Source organism: Temnothorax nylanderi, unplaced genomic scaffold (genome assembly GCF_030848795.1).
Source record: "Temnothorax nylanderi isolate EJ_2023f unplaced genomic scaffold, tnyl_v1.0 TNYL_tig0007_pilon, whole genome shotgun sequence".
NCBI lineage: Eukaryota > Metazoa > Arthropoda > Insecta > Hymenoptera > Formicidae > Temnothorax > Temnothorax nylanderi.
In genome coordinates this window covers 1257398-1274586 of record NW_027249069.1, presented here as the reverse complement: position 1 = coordinate 1274586, position 17189 = coordinate 1257398, and the positions used below count along the sequence as shown (strand labels likewise).

The window sequence follows — 17189 nt, the reverse complement described above, 5'->3', positions numbered from 1 at the left end:
TAGTAAATATTCTATTTATTTTTGTTTCCTCAAATTTTTTATGTATTATGTAGTAAAATATTTTTTATTGATAAATATATATGCAATATAAAAGAGAGAGAGAGTGCTTGGAAGAGAAATTTATATGTCGTTGGACACATGAAATAAATAATAGAGAGTTGATGTTCGTTTTATTTAAGATATATAATAATATAAAAGATATACAAAATGAGTATCTTGTCGAAAGAAACATAAGACTTCAAGAAATGCTGATATACCCTTATAAAAAAAAGAATACATATATTTATATGTACAGCTAAACAAATAACAATGGCCAAATTTCGAGCAAAAATAGGTGTTAACATTTATATATTCAAAATACAATAGTACAATCGAATTAGTTTACGTTTCGACCATACTTGGTCTTCTTCAGAACCGCATATACATAATTAAAGTCGAATTTACAAATAAAGGAATCGGGTACGATCCGGCGCTACGAATTTACAATCAAATCTACCCATGTCAGCAGAGAAATAGATCATATTCAACAGAGAAGAAGACCAAGTATGGTCGAAACGTAAACTAATTCGATTGTACTATTGTATTTTGAATATATAAATGTTAACACCTATTTTTGCTCGAAATTTGGCCATTGTTATTTGTTTAGCTGTTTGCTTCATCGAGCGTATTTATTTCGTTTTTTGTTTATATGTACATTTATTTCGTAAGACTATGTTTTATTTTTACATTTGTTATTTCTTAACAAATAATTGATATCTAATTTAAAAAATGATTATTCCGGAATTTGAGGTTTAAATTATAACATTTTATTTGCGTGGATGATAAGATTCCTAAATAATCTAATTTCACATATCTATTTGCACCGCACATACAAACACTGATATGTATTTAATAAAATATAATTGATAATGTATGTAATATTGTATAAAAAGCAGTTTGCCTTAAGTAAACGTTTCGCAAAAAATTGTTTCCCAAATTGCTTTATGTAATATTTGTTACTTCATGTTTTATATACAAGCTTGATATTTTTTTCAGCTGTTTTTGTACACAGGTGCTTTTTGGGGTAATAGAATGGATATAATACAGATTATTACCGTCAATATTAAAATATAGTATCTTTTTCCTAGTATTTCTCCGTACAATTACTTCTCAATCTATATACTTGCATACTTGTTCATATGGAAGTTTCTTCACAATTTTTTTGTCTTTTTCGAGTTCAACGTCTATGCTATAGTGCTCTATATGCAATTTCTTCACTATTGCTCTCATGCCTTTATGTTTTCCCCAAAGAATCAGAACTTCTTTACCTATTGCGGGAATTACTGTCTCGAGATATTCTTGATCCAGTCGTATAATATGTCCGTTAACTTCTTCCGGTGTCTTCAGTTTTACTTTACCAACAAAAGCGTCTGTTCCAACCGATTGAACAATGCCTTTAGCCTTGTAATATTTGTCACCCAGACTCTTCGTAGTTACTTTAACCATTAAACCTTCTCTAAGCCAGCCTTCAGACGCTGGCGAATTATCTTCACTTTTTAACTTCTTAACAGACTCTGTCTCATTATCATTGGATCTTTTGAGTTTTTCATCTTTTACACTGATTGATCCGCTTGAAACGCTTTGGCTATCTTCACTCTTAATTTTCTCTTGCTTTATTTCAAGTACAGGGAGCAACTTCGGTTTTGGTTTTAGTTTTATATCGAGGACTAAAGGTGTATCATCAGGACGCATCAGTGGTGTCTTAGATGTCTCACCCTCCTCCTCCTCCTCCTTTGTATCCTGTTTAGCTTTTTCTATTTGCTTGTCAATAAACTCCATCAGTCGCTCCTCATCGTCCTTGTCCATTTTTTCCTTCTTTGCTTTTCTCTCTTGTGCAGCAAGTGTCTCAGGATCTCTGTCGATATATGTTACATACCAGCCTGAAATAATGTAACACGTGTATTTTACAAAATCTAAAATTTTATCGATAGACAAATCTTTAATTGTCAATAATAAATTATAAATAATAAATTTTGATAATGTACAAACCTTTTTCAGTATCATCGACAACGCATTGTCCAGTACGTCCGAGCCATTTTACAAAAGCTGTCAAAGTGAGCCACTGAGTCGCATTCATGTGTATATGTCCTCTGTCCGAGATGTACTCCTGATATACTCGATTCGCCGGTACTCGTCTGGTGCCAAATTGTCTCTTCAATAAATTCAGGTATCCCTGTGAAAATTCCCGTGAAAATTGATCCATGTACCGATGCGCATTTTCAGCAAACAATAATAGTTGACGATGGTGCGACTCCGACATTGTGTGGCACTTGAATCCATTCTCGTCTCGACATTGCTTCTGACACATTTGACAATACCATCGTAATTTCTGTAATCCTTTCGCCTTGATTTTATTAGCAATGTATTTTGGTGTGCCTACTTCGTGCTTCCCCATTGTTTATGTTCTATTCTTATTAGCACAGATTGAAGCCTGCAATAGGATTACAGAGCAATTATTTATTTGTCTTTAAAATCTAATTGCATTATAAATATAAAGTTATATGTACACTGATAATTTGCTTGTAAAAAATACATAAATTTTATTTACAGATTAGAAGTGAAAACATCGGAGAAAAATTCAACATTTTTATCACTTTTTATCTTAATACATCGAACTTACAAGCTCTTTTCGTAAATTGCTTGAAAATGCCCGAAACTCTGTCCGAAATATTTTTTTTAACCAATATAAAAATTTCCTCAGACTGTCAATTACCAGTCAATTACAGCCAAGGTCCGTAGACTGGCGTAGACGTAGACAGACTTCTGACAGACGCGACGACAGATGACAGATATATATTCAGAGTCGGATTTTATTTCAGGCCGAGTCTACAATGAACCATTATGCGGGGTCTACAATGCGAGTCGTGGGTCGTGAGTCGTAGGAAATGGACCAATCACAATCTAATTTGAGGAGAATAATCGACTGTGATTGGTCAATTCTTGCGACTCACGACTTGCGACTCACTGAAAGTGTTGCACTGGTTCAGGAAGTTCTTCGAAAAAGAACAGACGGTGCGCGGTGCGCCCTCCTTCGCGACTTCGTCTGACTTCGTCAGTCGTTCGAGTTCGAGTCTTTCTTTTCCTTGCTGCGAGAAAACCGATCTAAAATGGTTAGTGGAAGCGTGAGATTGTAATCCGAATTTATTTAGAACATCAATGGTTAACGTACTCCGATTTTTCGATAAAAACTGTATGAATTTTACAATCTAATAAATGGATTGTGAATATTTTCGAGTTGTATTCACTGGAGAGATTTATATATCACATAACCTTGCGTCATCGCGAACACGATAGCGTCACGATATTTTTGAGCTACGAATTGAACGGGAAATAAGAGAAGATAGTATTCTTCTAGCAATTATGTTTCGGCAAAAATAAACGATTAATATTACAATGAAAGTCGTAATGACGATGCGTGTAGTAATTTGATTTTGTGTTGGTTAGTTGACAATATGTGGTACTTAATGCGTATACCGAATTGTTTTAGGCAAAAGTGAAGTGTTCGGAATTAAGGACCAAAGATAAGCGAGAGCTGCTGAAACAGCTCGAGCAGCTCAAAACAGAATTGACCACCCTACGAGTGGCCAAGGTGACTGGAGGAGCTGCGTCAAAGCTGTCCAAGATGTAAGTCTGTAATTCTTATAATTCTATTATAAATTTCTTCATGGTGCTTTAAATTAATGATGCAAATAATTTATAAAATTGTATAAAATGATAAATATGTATCTGCCTATCTCTTTGATATACTTTATTATATATTTAAGATACATTTACTAAAAAATATTGAAGTCTGTTGAGAAATTTGTTGGTATATATCATTCTATGTGCATAGTATGTGTGTCGAAATTAATTTTAGTCTGCAATGTTTTTTTGTCTAGTGCATGTTGTAAATATTTTACAAATTTATATTCTACGAATCTTAATCCTTTTTGTTGTTGTTTCAGTCGCGTTGTGAGGAAGGCTATTGCACGAGTGTATATTATTATGCACCAGAAGCAAAAGGGAAACCTTCGCCTACTTTACAAGAACAAGAAATACAAGCCCCTTGATTTGAGGCCCAAGAAAACAAGGGCTATACGCCGTGTTCTTACTCCCTATCAGGCCAGCAGAAGAACACTGAAGGACATACGCAAGCGCTCTGCGTTCCCGCAGAGAAAGTATGCTTTGAAAGCATAGGATGTACTATTTTAATTACTATTCCAAATAAAAATTTCATTAAAATATTGAATGTTTATTTGCGACGAAGGATTGGTACTCGTAATATCTCAACCCTCTTGACAAATAGGTGCGAGAGAAAACAAAAAGTTTATTTGCAAAATTATTCAAGGCACTGTATATTTATAAAGCAACTCCCCTCAGATAAAAATGTCACGTCCGCACTTTTACAAGAAATAGATACAGAGGTTTTAAAAAATTCTAAGAATTCTCTATATACAATTGTTACTATTCTACATGACTAATTTATATCGCGTGGATATAAGTTAGTTTATAACAAAGATTAAATTTATTATTCATGATTACACGGTGATGAGCCTTCCGGAGCACCATGGGCATGGATGAAAGTTAGGTTCTATAATACATGCATCTTTACAGTCTTTGATTTCTGTGAGAAGATCAAGAATATCTGATGCAGTTTTATCTTCAATCAACGGTAGTTCTGTATTTTCCTGCTTCTCATTGTCAGAGAGTGTAGGATTGCCGGCATTTATATCTGTAGAGAATATATACACACATATACATATAATAATTATACTTTCTTCTTCATTTTACGTGTCTAATCAAAATAAATTATAATTACATTTATTTAAAAATTATCAAAGGAAATAATGTCTATAGAAAACATTAAATACAAGCGGATTTACCTTTATGACAATCCATACAGGTTTCTGTGGAACTTATTAGCGTTTCGGGATGTTTTTTAAGCAACTCTGTAACTAACACTTTTAGTTTATGCAACTGTTCCTGTTGCTGATTACGTTGGTCCACTAATTGACGGAAGGTTTGCTCTCTTTCCTTCCATTTTTCTCCTAGAATCGCTCGTTGCTTTTGATACAAAGTAATGTATTCTCCTATATGAAATCAGAAGTTAAAAAGGTTCATAAAGAAATTTAAGTGTAAATGTATTCTATGAAAAATATAAGACAAAATACAATTAAAACAAACATTTATGTAATGTTAAATTTAAAATTAAAAATTAACATTGAAATAATTAATATTTTTCAAATAATATTTGAAAAATTAGGGTAAAGTTTGTATAATCAAAAGTATATAAAGCTTACCTATAGTTTCTGTTTCACTTTGGAGCTGGAGAACAAGATGTTCCAATTTTTGTTTCTCGTCAGTTAATTCAGCGACCTTCTCCATTGTTTCTTTAAACCTCTTTTCTAATTTTTGAATAGGCCCAATATTATCTGAAATACTTTTATCTTCTGGCAGTGGTAAGTTTTGCGTCGTTACAATATCATTACAATTTTGCTCATTCTTTGTTAAATACTGATCTCCATGATCGTTTACAGCTTTTCTGAGCAAATGCGACTCTTCTTGTACTTCATTTTCTAATTTTTTCAAGAGTTCTTCATTTTCTTTTTTCAAGTTTTCTACATAAATCTGTGATGTATAATTACAATTACTATACAAAGCTATTATGTTATCAGTATGTTAAATTTGAGTAATATAACCATGGACCACATACAAGAAACACATGAGAATTTATAAATAAATTAAAATTATTAAATTACTAAAAGTTCAGAAATTACCAAAGCGTTTTGTAATTCTTGTTGCAGCGTATGGGCGTGGTGAGACTGTGCTTGATAGTGCTGCATTTGATCTGTAATTTGAGCATTTTGCAATTTTTCTTTCTCTAATTCTATTAATGATGTTTCCTTTTCGTTTAATTTCTCTTTCAGATTATCCATTTGCGTCTCAACAGTATTCAATCTTGCATTTAATTTTCGGCCAATATTTCGTTCAGCTTGAAGCTGCTCTGTCAAATCCAATTTAGCATTACTCTAAAAAGAGAACAATTATAAGTTTTTTAAAACAAGATCAAATTTTGTAATAAATAGAAGTACTACAAAATCTTCTTTTTTTTTAAGTCAAGATTTAATAACATTGGTTCCATGTATATTGTGTAGCAATACTACTCACAAGATTAACAAAAGCATTTTCCATTTCAGTTAATTGTTCCTTCAACTGTTGATTTTGTGAAACAGCTCTAGATGCACCAAGTTTTTCACTTTCGAGAGACTGTACTAATTTTGCTACGTCAGCACCATCATCTTTCGTATCCCGTAGTTCCTGCACTTCTTTAGTTAACATTTCAATCTCCGCATCCTAAAAACGTTATCTTGTTAAAAAACATTTCTCTTACTAAATTTCTGAATTATTATTTTCTATACATATGTATTTTTACCCTTTCAGATAATGCAATATGAAGTCTTTCTTGTTGCGCGGTCAGTTGCTCAATGCTTTTCATTAAATTGGTTATTTCATCGTTACGATCTTGTGGTGGGAGTATAGCATTTTTCTCTTTTTCATGCTGCAATTGTTGTTCTAAATCTGATAAACGTTGTATATAACTTTTGTCTCTGTTTTCTAAATCAGTGATTATTTTATTTCCACTTTCAACCTGCAATTGCTCGATGTAAAATTACTACCTTTATGAAAGGAGTTATATAAACATTTATATGTACCTCATTAAGCAATTTTGCCTGCTGTGCCTCCAATTGTCGTACATAATTTTGATACTGTCTACTGGCTTCATCCTTCTCGTTATTCACTAACTTCAAAGTTTCTCTCATTTGAGCCAACTGTTGTTCAAGCACTGTTACAGTTTGATGCTGGGACTCCAACGTTTGCGATGTATCAGTTAGCTATAACCAATTTATTTGCGTTAGTTTCAAGATAAAGCAATTATAATTTTTAGTAATAATCTTACAGAATTACCTGTTGTATCCTTAATTCGCTTAAGGAAAGTAAGGCTGCTTTCTCTTGGAATTCCTGTTGCAAAGTAATAAATTCGGTGTTCTTTAAATTCAGCTTTTGTTTTAACTCTGAGGTTTCCAATTCCAAATCTTCCTTTTCCTTTCTATAGACAAAAATGTGGACTTTGATCATTTTGGATAATACATATTTAAAGCCACGTATTTATTAAAATAAAAAAATGATTTCAATATACAAAATTTAATATCTGTATAATACCTGAGTTCATGATATTTCTTCTCGAGCTCATCATAGACTTGCTGTACTTGCTGAGCGTTTTTCTGAGTGTCACTAGAATTACTCCTCGTTTGAGCCAATTCCTTTTCAAGCTCGTTAATACGAAACTGGCTATGTTTCAATTTTCCACTCATTTCCTCTATCTCCTCTAAACAGCAGAGATTCAATTGTAATAATAGCATATTTTCCGACATCAGGATAAATTATGAACATTCAAAAATTTTACGTGCACATTACAAATATTAACCTGAATTCTGTTTTGCAGTCCTCTGGCTCTGTGTTAAAGCTGCTGTAAGCTCCGCCTTTTCCGCTATCAAGATACCAGTAGTCTGCGCGTGAACCTGTAACTGCTCCTTGAGAGGACTGATTTCGCGAACGAGTTTGGCTTCAAACTCAGAATCCTTTGTAGCTAGAATTTCTTCTAATTCGGCCACTCTGCTATGCTATTTTATTTTCACATGTAATAATTTATCTTTATGTATGGCACCAATGATTAATTAAATATAAACCAGAAGCTGCATATAGTATCAAAGTATACTCACATAACGACTGACTTGAATATGTAAGTCATTTACAAGCTGTTTCTGTTCCTCCATACATGAACTTAAAAATTGATTACGACAATTCAGATCAAGATTAAATGAATTTGGCGGTTCATTGTGATCTGTGTCGTCGGTAAGCACATGAGCAACTTCTGAGGCCATTTCTAACAAATATTCTTTCTGCACTGTCGATGGCCCATTAGACACCGTAGCATTCAAGTTATATCTCCCATCGTTTCCCACAAATTGTAAATCTGGCTGAAGACGCGAATGCGTGCCATCTTTATTGCCACTTTCGTGTAACGCAGCGCTTTCTGGATAACTCTCCAAGATAGGAAAGCTCTTTTTTGTTATCTTACTGTTATTTGCCGTTACTTTAGTTTCGGTTGTGTCTGGTAAGTTACTAGCACCATCAAAATGATTTATTACATTTTCTTCTTTATGTATAACGTCTGTATCATCTATATGTTTCTCATATCGTTTCTCCACACACTTTACTTCATTTTGATTCTTCTGATCACAGAGTTCATCCACCTTTGCAGTTTGACAATTTGTTTGGCACTGTTGAAAATATTCTTCTAATATTATACGTTCAAAAATACGAAACATGAATTTCTACATTGTTAGCAAATAATTACCTGTGATATAGATTTATTTGTTACATTTGAGTCTTGCTGTTTACTCAAAGTCTCTTGCACTTGTAATTTTTTTTGCAGTTGGAACTCCTTTAGCTGTAAAAAAAAAACACCACAAAGTCCACAACTTTTCAAATACATTGACAAGTAAAACCGTGCCAAAAATTTAACGCAATCATTTTTAGTAAAACATTTTAATTTCGCATTCCAATAGCTTGTAACATTTAAAGAGTTAACGTCATCGTTTTATAATTTGCTTTGTTATTATCTTAATAATTGTGCCGATAAAGAGCATTTCGCAGCAAAACGGCATTTGTCATCTACGGATTTTCTATTGCTGAACTGGCTGCACTAGTTTAGCAATAGAAAACAGACCTTATTAATTATCTCTAATTATACCGAACGTGACGTGACAGGCTTGACAGCTGCGGAAGCAATTGTTCACGATGGTTCCCAAATGCGGGATTACCTTCTTCTTAGCGGCTAACAGCTTCTCTGTCTTATTCAAATTCATCGTGCAACTTTCGTTGCGGGGCGTTCGTCGAAGGTCACGTCGCATACAAAATTTCTGGAAACAATACTTCACATTGTCGAAAAAAACGGTGACAGTGAATCGCTCAGCGACGACTAGGCAGGGTTATGTCACGACTGTCACCACGTCGTCCACGTCTACGTGTATCGCGCAGTGCCACCAGTGATCGCCAGTCAGTTCAGTAGATGGAAAAAGTAACCTTAATAATGCTAGCATTGTCCAGTAGATAGCACTGATAGCAGTACGAGTGTATACGAGTGGTTCCATAAAAACATGTCCTAATACTCCTCCCCAGTCCCCACGTCCCCACCTGCTTCAACCCTTCGCAAGTAGTAGACCTTAACCCTAATGTTTACGCCTTTAATTTCTAGCAAGAGGCTTATGAAATTATAAGAATATAATATTAATCAGAAGAAGAGATCCCCTGTGCTATAAACCTTAGGAGTAGGTTGAAGGCACCTGTCCCTCCTCACTCGAGAACCTGCAAAAAAAAAAAAAAGAGAAAAAGCCTTTAACTCCATGCTGAGGGTGATGGCGAGTTTGTTGTGAATGCAATTTGCTGTGAATGATGAGATGTCATCGCGGCGTGCCGTTCACGTGCGATTGAGAAGCCTGTATTAATTTCCCGCGATCATGAGCGCGCAAAATCAGTTGCCAAATCTCGACAAGATTTTCCGGGATGACGACGAGTCTGACTTTGTACCCTCGGGAGGGTATGTATTTACTCGTGTATTATTAGATACGATTCCGCAAAATGCAAGTACACTACTTTTTTCCTACCTTTTTCTCCATCAAAACTTATAAGCAAACGTTTATTTTTAAACGTTAAAATACAACGAATCCTGAACAAAACTTATTGTTTTAATTATAGCTCTAATTAATTGATTAATTTGAATTCTCAGATTTGCAATTATCGAGTCTGTTTGCTGTTGCTGAACTAGCTGCACTAGTTCGGAGTTTATATTTTTCCTTCCAATGTGGAGTAAAAAAGATAAATTCTAAACTAGTGCAGTCAGTTCAATAATAGAAAACAGACCCATAGTATGAATAGTTCTTGTGTTATTTTATAAGAAAATAAATCCAAATTTGTTTTTCTCTGTTCTAACAATTTTCGCGTTGTCTTGTATATTTATTGGATTATATTATAATCCAATATTATATTATATTTTCAGGTCTAATCTAGCTGCCATTTTTGGGCTACAATCAAAAGTCACGGATTCTCACTCCGCTAAAGTAGCAAGTAAGAAGAGCAACACTCGACATAACGTACAGCAAACTGTACCTCCTTCCAAGACAGAAGTATTGATAGCTAAAGCAATACATGCTTTTAAATTGTAATTACGTCAAATCGCTAAGATTACTGCTAAGATTACTTATTTTTAGTTAATATATGACAGGGATATATAATTATAACCTTATGGTATTTCTTTTATAACAATTAATAATTAGATATAATTGAATTTCAGGCAAAATGGCCAATACGCTTCTGTTGGGAAGCTTGGTATGGCATTGACAGGCAACGCAGTAACAAGAGTATATCAGATAATTTTATATAAGACTAAGCAAGAATACATATCTATTGCTACAGTGACACGTGACTTTGCGTATACTATACAAGCAAATAATTACGCTAGTTATTATGATAATAACAAAGAGAATTGGTCAATTTTGTTCGAGAATAACGAGAGTTACCTGGAGTTTGCAATAGAAGTGGGACTGGCACGCTATTTTGCAACCCAAGAGAAAGGAGAGAATGTAATCTACCAAGATCTAATGCCGAGCGATAAAGACGTGATCGCGAAAGAAGGAGACAAAATATGCATCAAATATTTTGTGGGGACTGAGATTGTACAACCTTTTAAGACAAGCTTTGCAATGTCACAAGCAATGACTGTGGAAATATCGACGGACGAGAATTGGGAGAGAATTCTTTTGGGCAGTGGCAAGGGCCTGAAAAGAGTTTTATTCTTACCACCTAGCAAACAGGTAGTTCACCAAATTTCTATGCAGTTGTCATACGTAACAATTGTTTACATTAAGTAGTTTTACATAGATTAGTTTAGGTCCTGGATTTCCTAAAGAGAGAGATGTTATGCTGATAATAGAGATAACAGATATACGAGTACAGGAGGAAAATTCGCCGGCACCTAAAAGCTCAACGAGCGATAAAGCGGCTATAATATCGAGAATGGCTAAAATGGGTCAGTCCATCTTACCAAAAATGCCTTTGCCTTCCACTACTGATTCTGAAGATACCGAGGTACTCACATTTTCTATTGTTCCTGCTAATATTTATGAGATATCAAATAAAGCCTATGAAATTATTGTCCTGATCTGAAAGAAGCAATATCTTTTCGCAGGATGATGTACCTCATAAATCTCCTCGTCACAAGAGGGTTAGTCACAATTTGCAAATTTCTCCATAAAGATAAAATCCTATACTTTTGCTAAAATATTGCGTATTCTATTAGATCGAACAATCGGAAGGAACTTCGCAGAAGAAGAATTTGCCCCACGAGTCATCGAATGAAAAAAAGGCCGCTCAGAAAACTGTAGAGTCTAAAACTGAAATGCCTTCTGTAGATTCTAGTACTTATAAGCCGTTAGTTGCTGCATCCCCATTAACGCCACAATGGACTCCACCGCCATATTTTGCTGTACGATTAATACAGGCTAGATATCTAATAAGTTTATCTACGTGATTGTGAAAGATGGTCAAAATTACAGGGACATTATGTAACGATGGACAATCAGATGTATCCTGTATCGCAGACTGTGAATCGTGCAATACCAGCTGCTCTGGATCCCGGAATGAATATGCTACTATCGGAAACGAGAATAGCGAACGCGGAAATACGAATGGGGATGTCCAAAATATCCGACAATATCCAGAAATTACTGGATAAGGTACGCACATCGGTAAGAGGATGATAATGCGTTGATTATAAAATTGTTACGTATGTATGTAGTTCCATGCGTTCGAGCTTCAAAATGCGACAACTCCTACGAGCGATAAAGCAACTTTGGATGCCTCTTTGAAAATGTTCTTGGCTCTTAATGCAACTCAAGCAGGAACGAAAGACAACGAATTAGCAAAAAATACTGATAAAGATACATCGGATGAGAAAATTCGCGAGGCACAAAGCAGAATAAATTCTTTAGAAAATGATTTAAAAGTATCGAAAGGTAATAATCACCTGAGATAATACAGACAATATTTAAGTAATAACAGTGTTATATTGGAATATAATTTATGTGTATTAAATAATTTTTTTATTAAATTATCGAACTTTGTTATTACAGAGGAAAAAGAATCATTGTTACAAATTAATGAAAATCTGAGCAAAAAGCTTCAAGAATTGGAAGTAAGACTAACTGATACAAATGATGAGTTGAAGAAAACCAAAGAAGCCTTAGAAATAGCTGAAAAGACGATTGTACAGTGTAAAGAAGAAAATGTTAGTTTAGAAGATAGACTTTCTAAGTGTCATAGAGAACACCAAGGCGATGCAATATTTTCTAGACAGAAAGACGTAATGATCATATTTTCTAATTGCAGATTTTATTCTTTGACAATACAATATATTATGCTATTCGTTTACTTTGTAGGTTGAGAAGAAGAATAAAGAAATTAAGCAAATAATGAACAAAACGTATCATACATTATCAGAAAAACTTGCGGATGAATCGCGTTCTGAACTATCCTTTGATTATGTAAAATCAACTATTGCAAACACAATAAAGGTAAGATATATGCAAAATAAATACAATACTTATTACGATATTAACGTTCTAATATAAAATTTTATGTTTAGCATATCACTTTGCAAGTATTATATGAAGACCCTGATGAAGAGGATAGAGAATCTAAAGCCACTAAAGATGTGAACTCCACAGTTATTAAAACTGGTGACCATCAACAAATTGAGGAACCAACAATTGAACATATCGAGAAGCCAGTATTAAACCCAGATAGTGGTAATGATTTCTCGATAAAATACACGGAATCCTCACCACGGTCTACAACTGTAATAACCTATACGTTTATATTTTTCTAAAAATATTCATATGCGTATTTCTATGAAAATGAATTTCTGAAATCTCTTTTTTTCATCCTAGATCATGCCTATATTTGAAAACGAACCACCACCTGTTCCTGACGGCATTGATGACGTTGATAGCGATGATTGATTGATTCTAACATTGGTCGACTTTTTAATTCATTAATTCATGCCGCAAAAAAAATATTTTATAGAATTTTTTCTATTTTTAGTATCTATTGCGTATATGTATACTTTTACATATCCTAATCAATGTACTATTCCCAATAAACCAACAAATGATGAAACCTCTTGTACATTTTAAGACTTAATAAAGAAAATATTTTTATTATATAAATATATCTGTATCACATGTAGGGAAGGCTAAGGAAAAAAGTAACAGATGCGAAAATACACATAAACAAATAATATCCGCGATTGTAGTTGTTAATAGTTTTTTGTTCTTGTCGATGCGCTTCTACATTAATAATGGTCGAGACTCAGTGTACAACAATTGTACGTGAAGGAGTGTTGCAGCAAAAAAATTACGGCAAAAGTAAGTTTGTAACAAATAATTTAATGTGTTATACACAATTATTCGGGTAAAATGATGGATAGACAAAAGTAACACGTTAAAGTGTTACCATTAATTAGAAATCTTAAAGGTATAGGATTTTAAAGAATTATATAACAAAATAATCTTTTATTGTTTATACAAATTTGTAATATTAAAATTATACAATCACTAATTACAAATTAATAATATTGATATTTGCTATTACTGTTTGCTAATATATGAAAGACTAATTTCTGCTTTAATCTGTTTTACCTGATCTACCAAATTCTTTATATTTTTCGCCCTGTAAAAAAAATGTATCATATTAAAGAGGCAACCAACATATGATAACAATATTATACCAATTTTGTTTGCCAATCAATCTGTTTTTGTAAAATTAAAGATCTCGAATTACTGATTTACAATTACATACGTCTGACTAAGATTTTCCTTTGTCGCTTCCTCTTGGCTGCGTGTGAAAACAATTTCTTTCTTCTTCTCATTAGTTTCGATACCATTTGTATGCATAGTCTGTTGAGCGGATTTTTTCTTGAGCTGTTCAAGTCGGATCTGCATGTCGTATATCTTCACGTCCATTTTCTTCAATTCTTCCGCCTCTGCTCGCTCAATAGACGTCATCGAAGGTTCTTTGTAATTTACCAATCTTAAAACTTCCTCTGCTCTGAAAGTATAGTGTAATTTGGATTTTACTTTTTCTCCCTCCACAACAATATTTAATAAAGAATTGTGTATCTATCATTCACTTGACACAATTTGAATGACACGGATCTGTAAAGTTGCTCGAATATTGCTAAAGTAATTAAATAATTATACTCACCTACGTGCTAATTCTTTCTGTTTATCATTAATATCTTCATATCGTTCAGCTAAACGTTCAGCGGTCTGTCGCAATTCTTTCTTCGTCTCCATTAAAGCGTCGAGTTCCTTTAATAGATGACTTTTCAAAGCCTTCAGAGCACGAACTTTCTTACTGATTTCTTCCCGAACTTTGTCGTGTCGGACGAAATGTTGAGTACGAAAGATATTTGTGGCGTGATACAACAACTAAAATGCAAAAGAAACAGTTGCGTTTTTCGATCGTTCTTGGATTGTAATTCGACTATATAGCTCCTTTTTTGTACATGAGACAAAAGTTCTTAAATATTTGTAATAATTTCTATAAGTGGAATAAACTTATCAATTTAATCGGTTCATATAATGTTCTCTATTAGTATTAGGCTCTATTAGGCTTACCTCTAGGGATTCGCTTAAGGACATCGAGCGAGATCCTATTTTAGTTATCGGTTGTGATATTTCGCGTCTTAGTAATTTCTTGATGTATACGTCGAATGGTTCCTTGTTCACCTTAAAAAAATCAACAATATATATTTCTTTGCTATCAACATTCTCACTAAATAATTAATACTTTCAACACTCTTGCTTCATGCTGAAAGAATCGCATGGAAACTTGAGCAGCTCAAAGAAGTTTAAAAATACAAGAATGGAATTAAAATAAAATTATAATAAAAGAAAAAATTCAGAAATCTCAACATGAAAACATGGGAGAGGTGCGTGGCTCATTGTGAAAGCGATCGACTCTTATTGTTAATCGGCATGTTCCCGGTTCGAATTTCACATCCCACATATATTTAGATTTTAACAAAAGTTTACCAGAAAAGACAAAAGAAATCAACTCTAATTATTACTTCTCTGGATGTCGCTGTAGAGAGAAACTTTAAAAAACAAAACGGCTTTCTTTAAAATGTGATTACCAACGTCAGGGTGACCTGATATGATATACTGAAGAGGAAGAAAAGAAACATCATGAACGTGTTAGAATGAGACAGATAACAAGGACGGATAAGAACATCTTTCTTTGGAATGTTAGGTCTCTATTAGCAGGGAACAGTTAAATCGGATGATACTAATATAGTATAATAATACTTTAAATTTGAAGTGACGCGTGGTTTTGCGTCAGAATAATACGAATACATTCGTATTCAGTAAATCCTAGGTTCGATCCCGACCGTTATCCCATGTATGTTTCGGTTTAATAAGAAATTAATTTGGAGATTTTTAAGAGAGAATAGCAAATGAATAATAACTCGTTTTGGGAACTTAAATTTCATTTCATTCATTCAATATTCCTTTAATTACCTTCTTTGTAGTATCAATAACAGGTTCTAATTGCTCGATCCTTGGAAGATAATAAAGATCTATAACAGAGAGATCGATGACAACGCCTGTGTGCAGTAATGCGACTAAAATACAAGGTTCTTGAAGAAGGCCAAAACCGAATATCGGCGTAGGTTCATCTACGTTCGTATGCTTGGTTCTCGTAGAGAATAAATATTGTAAAATTGATTGGTTTAACAAAGATGGTAGATAATTTCCGCTGTTATCTATGAACAGAAATAAAATATTTGTTAGATCGACAGAAGTATTACCCGCGAAGAATATCCAATAAAAATGTAGAAAGAAAATCAATCTTTTTAATATTTTTATCTCATTCTTTAATTTTAATTTTAATTCTAATTTTTAATAAGAAACTGATTGTTAGTTATTATACATTTAAAAAAAAATTTATTCAAATTTGTACATGTAAGAATGTTTTTACAACAAAGCAAAATGGCAGATACTAATTTTTCTTGTACGCTCTTTTTTTTTTAATAACATAAATGTACTTGCCATGTATAAACTCCTCCAGTTGAGAAACCATCGGTAGACTCACCATGTGAATCCCAGCATTGTGAGAGCAAAAATATCTAATACAAGTAAGCATTGATAAATCAATTTTATTCAATCGTAATCGAATGCAATGCGGATTGCTTTGGAAATATCGCTGTTTTCGTTATGAAAAGAAAGAAATCGACTTTTGATTGAAGCTCAATCGAGCTTTGATCAATCGCCGCTGACTTGCGGCGAAAGAAGTTGCGATAGTTCTGAAACATCCCATACATGTGCGCGCTTTCTTCGATTAGTACCTCGATTTGTTACCCTTGTCGCAGTGAAGGTGGATGGGACAATTATATTTCTTATCGTCATCCGTAAAGAGAAGACCCAGTTCCAGTTCGACGCACTCGTAGACATAAAGCGCATCGTCTGGCGTATGAAGACTATAGCTCGAACCATATTGCGACCAAGTCTGGCGGAGAGAGAAGGAGAGATAATGTATCGTTCTTTTTTTTTTTCTTAAGTAACTATTCTTGTAAATTTGTTCTTCCCGTCCTCGACTAACGATACGGAAAGAATAACGATAAAATTTCCGCGTGTGATATCACGACACATGGAATATATAGAATTCTGTAATATTCATTATACATCATACCTTTCTGTCGTCACCGTCGTCGTCCGATATTTCGCGCAGCAGTATCGCGTGATAAATCTTTCCGGTGCACATGGCGATGACCACTATCGGCGGGGTAGTTTGCAGGCACATGATAGAGCATGAATCTATCCCGTAATTATCGTCGGTCGACGGATACATGGACAGCGAGCCCAATACCACTGGATTCTCATAGCTGACAACAGTTAAAGCCACAATCAAATAGGAAAATAGACGTTATTGCTGGCACAAGTGCAAGCAATTCTGAGATCATTAATAGTGTAAAGCGAGTACTTAATTTC

The 17189-nt window shown here is 33.8% G+C and overlaps 5 protein-coding genes across 6 annotated transcripts in view; 2 read left to right on the top strand and 3 right to left on the bottom strand.

Moving 5' to 3' along the window:
* Positions 1–153: 153 nt before the first annotated feature.
* Positions 154–2811, bottom strand: Kin17 (kin17 DNA and RNA binding protein). Its single transcript, XM_071718980.1, has 3 exons — positions 2660–2811; positions 2029–2470; positions 154–1919 (listed from the first exon to the last, which is right to left on the bottom strand). Exons 2-3 carry the CDS (start codon positions 2432–2434, stop codon positions 1150–1152), a joined length of 1176 nt encoding a protein of 391 aa, XP_071575081.1. The 5' UTR covers positions 2435–2470; positions 2660–2811; the 3' UTR covers positions 154–1149.
* A 235-nt stretch (positions 2812–3046) lies between these two features.
* On the top strand, positions 3047–4262 carry LOC139780299 (ribosomal protein L35). Its single transcript, XM_071718906.1, has 3 exons — positions 3047–3149; positions 3527–3663; positions 3984–4262. The coding sequence occupies exons 1-3, from the start codon at positions 3147–3149 to the stop codon at positions 4213–4215; spliced, it is 372 nt and encodes a 123-aa protein (XP_071575007.1). The 5' UTR covers positions 3047–3146; the 3' UTR covers positions 4216–4262.
* Positions 4263–4325: 63 nt separating this feature from the next.
* Positions 4326–9136, bottom strand: LOC139780275 (golgin subfamily A member 2). Its single transcript, XM_071718863.1, has 13 exons — positions 8904–9136; positions 8438–8530; positions 7800–8360; positions 7505–7700; positions 7240–7405; positions 6985–7126; positions 6732–6911; positions 6452–6667; positions 6187–6372; positions 5796–6047; positions 5319–5646; positions 4902–5108; positions 4326–4750 (listed from the first exon to the last, which is right to left on the bottom strand). The coding sequence occupies exons 1-13, from the start codon at positions 8991–8993 to the stop codon at positions 4557–4559; spliced, it is 2811 nt and encodes a 936-aa protein (XP_071574964.1). The 5' UTR covers positions 8994–9136; the 3' UTR covers positions 4326–4556.
* A 94-nt stretch (positions 9137–9230) lies between these two features.
* LOC139780283 (uncharacterized) lies at positions 9231–13364 on the top strand. 2 transcript variants are annotated; one of them, XM_071718875.1, is made up of 12 exons: positions 9231–9679; positions 10139–10300; positions 10433–10952; positions 11020–11226; positions 11327–11362; positions 11438–11623; positions 11694–11873; positions 11936–12152; positions 12270–12499; positions 12576–12710; positions 12782–12994; positions 13086–13364. In XM_071718875.1, the coding sequence occupies exons 1-12, from the start codon at positions 9600–9602 to the stop codon at positions 13155–13157; spliced, it is 2238 nt and encodes a 745-aa protein (XP_071574976.1). In that variant the 5' UTR covers positions 9231–9599; the 3' UTR covers positions 13158–13364. The 2 variants fall into 2 exon arrangements, with proteins under 2 accessions (XP_071574976.1, XP_071574984.1); XM_071718883.1 differs by lacking the exon at positions 9231–9679 and having other exon boundaries at positions 10139–10265.
* A 325-nt stretch (positions 13365–13689) lies between these two features.
* The window catches only part of Mbo (nuclear pore complex protein Nup88), a 64542-nt gene continuing 61042 nt past the window's right edge, over positions 13690–17189 (bottom strand). Inside the window, exons 6-13 of the mRNA XM_071718895.1 lie at positions 16891–17083; positions 16547–16707; positions 16251–16327; positions 15720–15964; positions 14817–14927; positions 14401–14627; positions 13996–14244; positions 13690–13866 (exon numbers count right to left, since the gene is read on the bottom strand). Coding sequence (XP_071574996.1) covers positions 13785–13866; positions 13996–14244; positions 14401–14627; positions 14817–14927; positions 15720–15964; positions 16251–16327; positions 16547–16707; positions 16891–17083 — 1345 coding nt within the window. The 3' untranslated portion in view covers positions 13690–13784. The remainder of the gene's footprint in view (positions 13867–13995; positions 14245–14400; positions 14628–14816; positions 14928–15719; positions 15965–16250; positions 16328–16546; positions 16708–16890; positions 17084–17189) is intronic.

Coding starts and splice junctions, on each gene's coding strand:
- Kin17 (XM_071718980.1), bottom strand. CDS start 2,434: ATGGGGAAGCACGAAGTAGGCACACCAAAATACATTGCTAATAAAATC. Junction 1,920..2,028: donor TGTCGATGATACTGAAAAAG/GTTTGTACATTA, acceptor ACATTATTTCAG/GCTGGTATGTAACATATATC.
- LOC139780299 (XM_071718906.1), top strand. Junction 3,664..3,983: donor GCGTCAAAGCTGTCCAAGAT/GTAAGTCTGTAA, acceptor TTGTTGTTTCAG/TCGCGTTGTGAGGAAGGCTA.
- LOC139780275 (XM_071718863.1), bottom strand. CDS start 8,993: ATGCGACGTGACCTTCGACGAACGCCCCGCAACGAAAGTTGCACGATG. Junction 6,912..6,984: donor GCGAATTAAGGATACAACAG/GTAATTCTGTAA, acceptor AATTGGTTATAG/CTAACTGATACATCGCAAAC. Junction 5,109..5,318: donor AAGTGAAACAGAAACTATAG/GTAAGCTTTATA, acceptor GATTTCATATAG/GAGAATACATTACTTTGTAT.
- LOC139780283 (XM_071718875.1), top strand. CDS start 9,600: ATGAGCGCGCAAAATCAGTTGCCAAATCTCGACAAGATTTTCCGGGAT. Junction 11,624..11,693: donor CTCCACCGCCATATTTTGCT/GTACGATTAATA, acceptor TCAAAATTACAG/GGACATTATGTAACGATGGA. Junction 12,711..12,781: donor CTATTGCAAACACAATAAAG/GTAAGATATATG, acceptor TTTTATGTTTAG/CATATCACTTTGCAAGTATT.